General features: G+C 43.6%; 1 protein-coding gene across 3 annotated transcripts in view; it reads right to left on the reverse strand.

The window, feature by feature from the left end:
• smad2 (SMAD family member 2) overlaps positions 1-12,841 on the reverse strand; it is a 154,896-nt gene that overhangs the window by 127,014 nt on the left and 15,041 nt on the right. The window contains exon 1 of one of the 3 annotated variants that reach the window (XM_070867065.1): positions 4,572-4,605. The exons of the other annotated variants lie outside the window; for them this stretch is intronic. Within the exon in view, the coding sequence (XP_070723166.1) occupies positions 4,572-4,597 (26 nt within the window). The 5' untranslated portion in view covers positions 4,598-4,605. Of the gene's footprint in view, positions 1-4,571; positions 4,606-12,841 lie in introns of those variants that run through there. 3 annotated transcript variants of the gene reach the window in all.

A 12,841-nucleotide genomic window follows, 5' to 3' on the forward strand; every position in this document is an offset into this window, starting at 1 on the left:
TACCTTCCCCGTTTTATTTTTACTCCAGACAGGGATGTACAATTGTTGAAGTTCATTCATGTGATCTTTAAAGGTTTGCCATTGCCTATCCACCGTCAACCCTTTAAGTATCATTTACCAGTCTATTCAAGCCAATTCACGCCTCATACCATCGAAGTTACCTTTCCTTAAGTTCAGGACCCTAGTTTCTGAATTAACTGCGTCACTCTCCATCTTAATAAAGAATTCTACCATATTATGGTCACTCTTCCCCAAGGGGCCTCGCACAACAAGATTGCTAATTAGTCTCTTCTCATTACACATCACCCAGTCTAGGATGGCCAGCCCTCTAGTTGGTTCCTCGACATATTGGTCCAGAAAACCATCCCTAATACACTCCGGGAAATCCTCCTCCACCACAATGCAACCAGTTTGGTTAGCCCAATCAATATGTAGATTAAAGTCACCCATGATAACTGCTGTACCTTTATTGCACACATCCCTTATTTCTTGTTTGATGCTGTCCCCAACCTCACTGCTACTGTTTGGTGGTCTGTACACAACTCCCACTCGCGTTTTCTGTCCTTTGATATTCCGCAGCTCCACCCATACCGATTCCACATCATCCAAGCTAATGTCCTTCCTTACTATTGCATTAATTTCCTCTTTAACCAGCAACGCCACCCCGCCTCCTTTTCCTCTCTGCCTATCCTTCCTAAATGTTGAATACCCCTGCCTACCCTTCCTAAATGTTGAATACTGTTGCGTTCCCAGCCTTGGTCACCTTGGAGCCATGTCACCGTGATGCCAATTACATCATATCCATTAACTGCTATCAAATTCAAAGGAATGAGAAATAAATTGACTGCTGGGCTGGGCTACAAATAAATCATGGGAGGTTTTCAAGAAATATTTGGTACGATACAAAACCAGTACATACCTCTAAAAGGCAATGGCTGTACAGCTGTACATGTGTAGGTAAGCAACCATGTCAGCAAATGAGGCAACATATAAAGAACAGGAACACAAAAGTGCAAAGAAAAGTAGAAATTCAGCAGACTTGGAGATATAAAAAACAAAGTGATACAAAAGAAAGTGACGAAGTACAAACAAAATATGAAAAAAAACTTGCAAGGGATATCAAAGCTAACAGCAATAGTTTTTAGAAATATATTGAGAACGGTAATGGAGAATATGAATCCATTAAAGACTGATGCGGGCTAGTCTACAATAGACAACAAGGAAACGGCAGGCCTGTTAAATGAGTACTTTGTTCAGTTTTCACAGCCGAGGAAGAGGACAAAATACCAGTGGTAAAAGGGAACCTAAAAATAAGTCATGGAGAGAAACTTAGTGGGTTTTTATACAAGTAAAAAAAATGACAATGATGGAGAAAAAAATGGGACTCAAGATTATATATAGACAAATCTCCAGGTTCTTCTGGTTTCTACCCTAGTGTATTAAAGGAAATAGGTGAGGAATGCATTAGTCAAAATTAACCAAAGATCTCTAGATTCAGGATTTGTCTCATTGGATTGGAAAGCTGCAAATATCACTCCATTATTTAATAAGAGAGGTAGAGAGAAACCAGGTAACTGCAGACCTGCGACTTTAACATAAATTATGGAGCATTTACTGGAATCTCTAAGAGAGAGTGACTGAGCGCTTGGATAAGCATGAGTTGATCAGAGAATCAACATGGATTTGTGAAGAGTAGGTCATGCCTGACTAATCTGGTTCATTTTTTGAGGAGGTCACTAGCATGGTGAATAAGTGAGTGTTTATGGATGTTGAATATATGGACTGCTCCAGAGACTTGAGCACAAAGTCTAGACTGCCACTTGCAGTACTGAGGGAGTGCTACACTCTTTCAAATGAGATGTTACACCAATGCCCATCTGCCCTCTCAGGTCGATATAATACATTCCATGGCACTCTTTCAAAGAGCACAGGAGCTCCCCTCAGTGTCCTGGTCAATATGTATCCCTCAACCAATATCAAAAAGAGAAACTGTTTATCTGGTCATAATCTCATTGCTGTTTGTGGGACCTTGCATTACACAAATTGGCTGCTGTATTTCCTACATTAAACAGTGACTAGACTTCAAATGTATTTCATTGGCTATAAAGCGCTCTGGGACATCCAGAGGTTGTGGTGAAGGGTGCTATGTAAATGCAAGCTCTTTCTTCTTCCAGAAGACTGTGGATCAAGAAATATAGATTGGCCTTGGTAAGAGTAGTGCAGATTCACTCGAATGATAACAAGGCTTAAAGGATTAACAGTATAGGTTGCATAAACATGGCTTGTATTCCCTCAAGTTTAGAAAATTAATCAAGTTAATTTAAATGATTGAGATTCAATAAGGTGGATACAGAGCAACTATTTCCTCAAGTGGGGGAATCCAGAATGAGAGCATAATCTTAAAATTAGGGGTAGGCTACTTAGCAGTGAAATCAGGAAGCACTTTTTCCAAGCAAAACTGGAACCCTCACAACCAAGAGGCTGTGATGGCTGGGTCAATGGAAATTTTCAAGACAGAGATCGATAGATTGTTAGGTGAGGCCATTAAAGGACATGGAACAAAGGTGGGTAAAATGGAATTGAGGTACAGAATGCCCTACTCCTGTTTGTGTATTTCTTAATAGTCCCAACTGAGAGAAGTCAAGGTTTAAAAAAAAGTCATACTGGGTTCCAATTTAATTGTTATCCAGTGACTCCTGCTGTAAAGTGGAATGAATTGACGTTGGGCAAGAGGATGCCCCCACCATGGTCGAAAAGCCTGCAATCACTCATGAATAATGACCATAGGATGAGGTACTGGAAGCCTGCTAGTGCCTATGGATCCATACCAGAGGACAGGACAGCACTTCAGGATAAGATTGGAGAAATTTAAAGCAGAGGTTAACCAAATAAAAATGAATGAAGAATCTTAACGCAACATTGGCATCTACAATTATTTTAAGTATATAATTGAGGAAATGTAAATTTCATCATCAGAGATGAATCGAATATGGTATTAAAAGTCACAAATTAAACTAGTTGTCATTTTTCCCCCATTCCAACTGAAATTGCATAAACTGCATTAATGGGTAACAAACTCCATCAAGACTGCGTTGGCCAGTGTCCCTTAACCACATTCCAGGCCTGAATTTCAGCTCCTTGAACACTTTGTTCAGCTGCCCTGCCCACACAGTCACAAAACGAAAGGTGTAGAACAAAGGGCCCAATCAGGCAGAACAAAACAGCCTTCCTTCCTTATCGAACTAAAATGCATATTTCCCCGATTTCAGAAAGCCTGCCAGGAACTACTTGTAAGGTGGTATCAAGGTGCACTCATTGCTAGATTTCAAATTGATAATTTTCTGTGGAGAGGCTAATAAAAACTCAATATCCAATTTATAGTTATTGAAGCAATTTGCAGAATTGAATTTGGCATTAGATTTGGCCGCTTTCTAGATTGTGATAAAGACCGAACATTTTCAATTTGCTGCCATAAACATTGGTGGTTGTGCTTTTCCTCTGACCTATTTCACTGCATTCCTGCCCAATCCTGTTCTCTCACCACCCTCTTTCTCAAGAGTGTCATTAATCTATAACTTCATATAACATGAGAGTTTGTCACCCTTAAATAATAAACTGATTGGGAACAACTCTGGAAAATGGAGTAGATGGAGAAGCTATTTATAGAAACCAGTTTAAATTCAAAAGCTTCACAGTTTCTTCAGATGTCTGAAGAGTACCTTTGATCACGGGTGTATTTTGATGGGAAAAAACAAAATAAACTGAAATTCTAAAATACAACTGAATATGTTTTTTGGGGGGCGGGGAGAAGGGGGGGAATTTGCAGAATTGTTAGAGAAATAAGACTTTTTAAAATAGATGCTCATTCTCATGACAATTAACATAATCACTGTTCATGTTTGTGCAATAATTTGAGATTCATGAATTTTCAGCCTGAATCCACCATGTCGAGTGGGGGAAGGTGGTCTTAACACAGACTCAACTTGTCTGGATCCTAACAAAAGACAGGATGGGACCAGCAATGTTGTTATCACTGCAAGCACAAACTTTGGCAAACCTGGGAAACATTATTTCAGTGAGTGAGTGGTCATTCTATGGAACAGGCTCCCTAGGGAGACAGTGAAAATACATATCGATTAATTAATTCAAACACAAATTAGCTAATATTTTTTTCAGAAAATATTTTGGGATACAGTACGTGAGTATTGGAGACATGAAACATGGCAACTGTGGCATGGGGAGGAACAGATGAGTTTGGACTTATGGCTCCCAAAGCTTTTCACCACTGCGGTTTTCCTCACTTCGGGCTCAAGTTTCAGATCCCCGCTAGAACGGCGCACATCGAAGAGGCCTGCCTAATTTGTAGAACTGAAAAAGCGGCAAATACTTATCTCGCGATTCTCCGGTATCTGTAGGGCCGTTTCCAGCTCGGCGAGGCGCAGCAGGAGGTACTGCGGGCGGCCGAGCTACAGCCCTTCGCCAAAGACAGTGCAGGCAGCTGCGCGCGTGCACAGTAGCTCCTGGCCCTCCCAGTGCGTCCTATCCCTGGCCGAAGGGACGTCGCCCCTTACCTCTTCCGCGGCGGCCTGCCCGGCATATCCTGTAGACGGGCCCTGCCCGAACTCCTAGTCAGCGGCGGGGCCCGCTCGCCCAGCATCTTGCTGGGCGCAGGCCCCGCCCGAAGTGGCGTCCTCGTCGGCGGTCCGTTGTCTGCTGGGGGCGGGCCCCATCTGAAGTCCTGGGCGGCGGTCATCTGCTGGGTGCGGGCCTCGCCCAAAGTGGTGTCCTCGGCGTCAGGGCCCGCCCGAAGTCCTGGGCGGCATCTGCTGGGGGCAGGCAGTCCTCGAAGTCCTCGTCAGCGGCGGGGCCTGCCCGCCCGTCATCTCCTGGGGAGGGCCCCGTCCCAGCAGGCTGTTGGAGGGCTCCTGGTGCTGCAGTAGGTGAGTAGAAACTTTAAATTTTTTATTTATTCAATGAATTTTTTATTTTTATTTTTTTTATTGATTGATTTATCATTTATTATTGATGATGGCTCTTTATTTGTAAAAAAAAGTGAGGTGTTTAATGCTTGTAAAATCCCCTAACTTCACTCCCCACCCGCCACACCCCCTACACCATCGCTCGTTCCCTGCGCCTAATTTCTAAAGTGTAGGCAAGGTTTTTCTGAGCGTACAAAAATCTACACTTACTCCATTCTAAGTTAATTGGGAGTAAGTTTTCGCTGCCTAAACTTGCAAAACAAGCGTAAGTGGCTGGTAACACCCTCTTTTGAAAAAAAAAACTGTTCTAAAACGAAACTATTCTAAGTCACTGAAATTGGAGCAAACTAAATGCCGAGAATTGCAATTTCTAAGATATTCCATTCTAAACTACTCCAAAAAAATAGGAGCAACTTGAGCCCTTCATGTCTGGGTCTGTTGAACAACTCCATTATAGTTGCATTATGCAACTACCAGGATGGTAGACTGCAAATTGGGCTTTATTCGTCCAGCAAGTCCTATGTTCAGCACTATAATCTTCTGCAGAGTAGAAACCAAACAGCATCACCTCGAGTGAGGATGCCATTCAAGTTCAAGAGACAGATCTGCTGCTGGTCAATGCATGCGAACGAGAGATGGGCAAATGAAGCAGGAGAGGGGAGAAATTTGTGTAAGGAGCAGGGAAATGAAGAGCACAATTCAGATTTGAATTAATACTAGGAAACCAAGTCTGTAAAAGTCACATTAATTGGCTAGGTTTCAAATACTTGTAGTTACAAGGAACATACTAGTATACGATTTTATTTTTAAAATATGGTTCGGTAAGTATAAGGTTTCTTTATGCTGAAAGATTGGACACCCTTCTACTAAGAGATCAAAGCATTTAAGAGCCTGCACAGCTTGAAATTTACAAATACTTAGAGGCGTATCAATAGCTCAAGCTCTGGACTGTTTCGAAGAATTTTGTGTACACAAAAGTATGAAATTATTAAACCACTTTCTATGCATAATGAAAATCAAATTGTTACACAATTCCATCCTTCCTTCCACCACACCCTTCATATTATTTCCATTCAAATTGCTTAATAAATGTATAAATAAAAGAGGACTTTTTAGTGTAGAAGAATTCAGCAGCATGGCAGTAGCAGACATTCCCCCCAGGCAGCAATCGTATACCTGTACTGACAATACCACTGACTTTTTTTTTAAAAAAGGAACATAAAACACAGTTTCAAGAACAAAACAAAATTTTGCTCACACTCGATTCTTTAAGTTAAAAGAACTAATGAAAGTTTGTGAATTTCAAATTAAACAATTGATTGTGCATGATGAAGCTTTAAGTTCTATTGACATTTTCAAACAATGTGCTTATACCTCCATCAAAAACCATGACAGCAAAATTTTAACATGAGTAATTACTGTCCATCTTTACAATACCCTCTGTAGCAGTTGTCTGTATTGTATGTATTTTAAAACAAGAATTTCTCCTTCTCCTCACCTAATTCATTTTTGTCTTGCAATTTTCATAACAGATAATTAATCATTAAATTCATAAGTCTGTCTGCTCCAAACATAGATCCATAATGTTTAGAGCCTGGTTTTGGGCATCATTCATCAGAAAAGATGTTAACGCTACGGAGAAGGTATAGAATAGATTAACTGATGATATCAGGGAGGTTTTAGTCATAAGAAGAAACAAAAAGGAACTGGGTCTCTTTGTAAAGGGTAGGTTAACAGCAGCTTGCATTTATAGGTCACCTTTAACATAGAAAAATATGCTAAGCAGCTCACAAGAGTCAATTGAAAAAAAATGGTTGCTGAGCCAAAAGGAGGTGGGAAAGGGAACCAAAAGCTTTGTCAGAGATGGGTCTATGAGGAAAGTTTTACAACGGGAGGTGAAGAGGCAGTGCTGTTTTAGGCAGGGAAATCCAGAGCATGGGACAAAGGCGGTTGAAGACGGTCACCAATGATGGGGCAGAGAGATGGAAATGCATAATGGTGCAGAATCAGAGGAACTGAGTGATCGGCGAGGTTAACAAAAGTTTAAAATAAGATGGGGATTTAAAAAAAAAAGGATTAGAATTTTAAGTGAGGTGTTTGTGGGGGGGGGCGAAATCAGGAGACAATGTAGGTCAGCATGGACAGGAGTGATGGGTGAGCGGGACTTTGTGTGGGATAGCATATAGGCAACAGAGTTTTGGATGATCTGTGGATTACAGAGGATAGGAAGTTAGCTAGGAAAGCTTTGGAATTGTAGAGTCTTGTGTCAAAGTGATAAAGGCACAAATGATGGTTTCAGCAGCAGTGGCAGATGCAGGCAATGTGAGAGGTGGGGAAGTATGTGGTCTTTGTGATGGAGAGGATATGGAGTTAGGTCACAGACCAGCCATATCACATCACTGAATGGTGGGACAGGCTCAAGGAACTAAATGGCCTACTCCGATGGACTTCAGCTCAGCTTTGAATACGATGCCGAGTTTACGAACAGTCTGGAGAGGGATGAACTTAGAGAGGGCATGATGGAAGATGAGAGATAGAAGCTAGAGATGCAGAATCAGGGCTAATGTATGTTTGGCTTGATGGGGGAGGGGGGACGCAGGATAGCAGAGGTAACTGAACAGGTGGTCTCAATCGTCCTGACAAAGTTGATGGTCAGGGTAGTGGGGAGAGGGGTTTAGGGAGATGGGTAGCAGAGAAAAGAAGCTGGGATTTATCTTTGTTCTCCAGGAGTATTGGACAGTTTTGGTAAAGAAGTGAGACGCTGTGGACAAGATACAAGTGTTCAAAATGATGGAAGATTTTGATATGGTAAGTAGGGAAAATACTGTTTCTATTAGTCAGAGTCAGGAACCAGAAGGAATCATCATCTTTTAGGCAGTCCCTCGGAGTCGAGGATGACTTGCTTCCACTCCAGCAAAGAGACTCGAGTTGTTCAGTGCTTTCCTGGATGCTTCTCCTCCACTTTGAGCGTTCTTGGGCCAGAGGTTCCCAGGTGACCGTGGGGATGTTGCATTTTTTCAAGGAGGCTTTGAGGGTCTCCTTAAAGCATTGCCTCTGCCCACCTAGGATTCACTTGCCGTTTCGAAGCTCTGAGTAGAGCGCTTGTTTTGGGAATCTATTATCGGGCATGCAGACCATCCATCGGAGCTGATCGAGCGTGGTCAGTGCTTCGATGCTGGGGATGTTGGCCTGAGTGAGAACACTGACGTTGGTGTGCCTATCCTGACAATGGATTTGCAGGATCTTGGGGAGGTAGCATTGGTGGTACTTCTCCAGTGCTTTGAGGTGCCTGCTGTACATAGTCCATGTCTCTGACGCATATAGGAGGGCGGGTATCACTACTGCTCTGCAGACCATGAGCTTGGTGCCGGGTTTGAGCTCCTGGTATTCAAACACACTCTTTCTCAGGTGACCGAAGGCTGCGTTAGACTTCGTCATCGACGTCTGCCCTTTTTGACAGTAGGCTCCCAAGGTATGGGAAATGGTCCACGTTGTCCAGAAGGAATAAAAATAACACCATGATTCACGTTGGCCAGAAGGAATAAAAATAAGACCACCACCACCTAAGGACCGAAGGGTGGATCTGAGAATATTTGTGAGGACAGAGTGCCCCACCATCATCATCATCATAGGCAGTCCCTCGGAATAGAGAAAGACTTGCTTCCACTCTAAAAATGAGTCCTTAGGTGACTGAACAGTCCAATACGAGAACCACAGTCCCGGTCACAGGTGGGACAGATAGTCATTGAGGGAAAGGGTGGGTGAGACTAGTTTGCTGCACGCTCTTTCCGCTGCCTGCGCTTGGTTTCTGCATGCTCTCAGCAATGAGACTCGAGGTGCTCAGCCCCCTCCTGGATGCACTTCCTCCACTTTGGCCAGGGACTCCGTGTTGGTGGGGATGTTGCACTGCATCAGGGAGGCTTTGAAGGTGTCCTTGTAACGTTTCCTCTGCCCACCTTTGGCTCGCTTGCCGTGAAGAAGTTCCGAGTAGAGCGCTTGCTTTGGGAGTCACGTGTCTGGTATGCAAACGACGTGAAACAGTGGTGGAAGCAGAATCCATAATAGCTTTGAAAAAGAAGTGGAAGAAAGGGCAGGACAATGGGACTAGGTAAATAACTATTTGCCTAGTGAACTTGAACAAAATATGTAAGTGGACAGAACAATGGATATGAAATTTAATATAGTCAAGCACAAAATACTGCTCATAGGAAACAGAAATGGTGCTGCAATAGGTGAAGATGAGGGCGAAAGAGATTTAAGAGTGCAACTAGTCTGGGCACTTAACATCTCCAAGCAATCTAGATAAATAGAAAATAGTTAGAAGTAGCCAAAACAGATTTCAAAAGGAATGATCATGCTTGACAGGGTAGATGCAGAAAGGATGTTTCCCTCATGGGGAATCTAGAACTAGGGGGCATAGTTTCAGAATAAGGGGTCGCCCATTTAAAACGGAATTGAGGAGGAATTTCTTCTCTTGGAGGGTCGTGAATCTTTGGAATTCTTTACCCCAGAGATTTATGAAGCTGGGTCATTGAATATATTTAAGGTGGAGATAGACAGATTTTTGAACGATAAGGGAGTCGAGGGTTATGGGGAGCGGACAGGGAAATGGAGTTGAGGCCAAGGTCAGATCAGGCAGGCTCGAGGGGCCAAATGGCCTAACTCCTGCTCCGATTTCTTATGTTCCTCTGTTGACACAGCTTATAATTCTTTGAGGAGGTAACAGACATAGTGGGGAAAATGCTTGGATGTAGTGCACATGGGACTTTAGAAAAACATTTAACAAGGTACCATGTGGCAGGTTACTAGAGAAGATTAAGGGGTATGGAATTAGGGGTTGGATTGCAAACTAGATTAAAAATTGATTAGAAGGGAGAAAACAGAAAGTAGGAGTTCAGGGCAGTTTCTCCAGAATGGTTGGAAGTGTCCCTCGGGCTTCAGTTCTGGGGCCACTTCTGGTCATCTCAATGATTTGGATAATAATTTTTATTTATATAGCGCCTTTAACAAAGTAAAACGTCCCAAGGCACTTCACAACAATTTTACAACACATTAGATATTGACTATTGAGGGAAAGAGAGAAAAAGCATGAGAAAGAAGTGTAAAGAGGTTAAAGGTTCGCGTACGAAGCGGCAGCCAAATGAGCACGCAGATAGACACAGGCAAAAAAACTAAAAAGAAAAGAAATTCAAATTACACTGTAAATAATACAATAAGGAGTATACAATAGCAAAATCAGTATAATAAAGATTAGTTGTAATTAAACAAAATTATAAATTTAATTAAAATGAGAAAATCAGCAATTGAATCAATTAAATCAGTTATTTGCTGTCTTTAGGATTCATTCCCTATCCAGTGATTCAATTAATCTGGAAGAACCAATCACTGTCCTCCATCCCAGAGGGTGGTGTCAAAATTTGCAGATGATACCAAATAAGAGGTACAGTTAAATCTTTAGAAGACCAAAGGAAACAAAAGAATACGGATAAACTGGGGGAATGAATTAAAAAGTGGCAATGTCAGTAAGCGCGAAGCAATACATTTTGGTTTGATACTGAATGGAAGTAGGCTTAATGTTGCAAAAAAAGCAGAGGGACTTGGGAGTACATGTTCACAGAAAGTTAAAAGCAACATCTCAAGTTGAAAAGGCTGTTTAAAAAAAACCTAATCGAATTCTAGGTTCTCTCTCAAAAGCCAAGAGATAATGATGACATCCTGCAAAATCTTAAGATCCTAGTTAGAGTGCTGTACGCAGTATTGGCCTCCACACTATAGGAAGGATATTGCGGCTTTAGAGAGGGTATAACACATTCAACTAGAATACTGCCTGGTACCTTGAAAATTGGCTCCTTTTTTGTCAGAACAATTCAGATTAGTGATAATAGAAATGTTTCAGATTGTGAAAGGATGGGACAGGGTAGATAAAAGCAGACAGTTTTCCAGGAATTCCACCAAATCTCAGTCTGTCCCTGTACTCCTCTGGCAACGTCTATTCCTTTGAGCATCTAATCTTGTCCCATGCCTCGCCCTTAAAAACCTCGTACTCTAGTGCCTGCCTACGCCCTATATGCCAGGTTTCTCACCAAGATATCCTCAGTGCTTGCCCTGCAAGCCTTCACCGAGCAATCAAGCATATATCAGGTATATAGCACTCCAGGGCTATTTTGATCATTCACCAACAAGTCTGGCTAACTAATGGAACCTGGAGAGGTTGATCCATCACTGGAGAGGCTGCAATTTGTTTCCCCCCCAATTCAGTTCCAGATAACCAATACCCTTATAGAATCATTGGGCCCAAGTTTCCACACGATAAAAAACGGGCGCCCCTCCGAGCTGGGCGCCCGTTTTTCGCGCCTAAAACGGCGCCGGAAAAAAAACTTGCGATTCTGGAGAGCCCTGCAGCTCCTCGTCTGTTTGGCGCGGCGCCCGGGGGGAGCGGAGCCTACACTCACGCCGATTTTGTAAGTGGGAGGGGGCGGGTACTATTTAAATTAGTTTTTTTCTTGCCAGCAATGCTGCGCGTGCACGTTGGAGCGTTCGCGCAGTGTGAAGGAAACATTGGCACTCGGCCATTTTTGTAGTTCTTTGTAGCTGTTTAGTTTTTGAACATTTTTTTAATAAAAGCACATTGCCATCAGCACTGAGAAGGCTGCAGGAAGCCTCAAAGTTGAGGCAGCAGTTTCCCAACGATCTCCCCCTTTTGCTGTCGGGAAATGGCTCCCCAATTTGAGGCTTCCTGCAGCCTTCTGTCTCCTTCCCTCCCGGCGTCTGGAACGGCTTCCTCCCCACCCCCCACCCCACCCCACCGCTGCGTTCATTCGGTCGGTCGGTCCCCTCCCGCCCGCCGTCTGGAACGGCTCCCCCCCCCCCCCCCCGCGCGTTCGGTCGCTCGCCCGCCGTCTGGAACGGCTCCTCTCCCCCCCCCCGCGCGTTCGGTCGGTCGGTTCCCTCCCTCTCCCCGCGTTCGGTCGGTTCCCTCCTTCCCGCCCGCCGTCTGGAACGGCTTCCTTCTCCCCCCCCCCGCCCCGCGTTCGGTCGGTCGGTTCCCTCCCTCCCTCCCGCCCGCCGTCTGGAACGGCTTCCTTCCGCGCCCCCCGCGTGCGTTCGGTCGGGTCGGTTCCCTCCCTCCCTCCTGCCTTCGGGAATGGCTGCCTCATTTTGTGAGGCTTGCTGCAGCATTCTTCCTGGCTGAAGCACTTTCACACAGGTAGGAAGATGGTTTATTTAATCTTTTCTTTGCTTATAAATTTTTATTCAAGTTGGATTTATTTGTAGAATATTTGTATAAGTATAAATAAGGATTTATTGTAGAATTTAATGACTTCCCTTCCCCCCCCCCTCCCCCCCACCACCTCGTTCTGGACGCCTAATTTGTAACCTGCGCCTGATTTTTTAATGTCTAGAACAGGTTTTTTCAGTTCTACAAAAATCTTCACTTGCTCCATTCTAAGTTAGTTTGGAGTAAGTTTTCACTGTGGAAACTTTCAAATCAGGCGTCAGTGGCCGGACACGCCCCCTTTTGAAGAAAAAATTCTGTTCCAAAGTGGAACTGTTCTACCTGACTAGAACTGCAGAAAAAAATGTGGAGAATTGCGATTTCGAAGATAGTCCGTTCTCCACCAGTTGCTCCTAAAAATCAGGCGCAAATCATGTGGAAACTTGGGCCCATAGAATGGTTACAGCACAGGAGGCCATTCATCCCATCTAGGTCTCTGCAAGAGTACTTCAGCTCGTCCCACTCACCCATCCTTTCCCCGCAGCCCTTGCAATTTTATTCCCTTCAGGTACTTATCCAATTCTCTTTTGAAAGCCACAACTGGATCTGCCTCCACCACCCATGAGTACTGTGGTCTTTGCTAGGC

Source organism: Pristiophorus japonicus, chromosome 2 (assembly GCF_044704955.1).
Source record: "Pristiophorus japonicus isolate sPriJap1 chromosome 2, sPriJap1.hap1, whole genome shotgun sequence".
Taxonomy (NCBI): Eukaryota; Metazoa; Chordata; class Chondrichthyes; family Pristiophoridae; genus Pristiophorus; species Pristiophorus japonicus.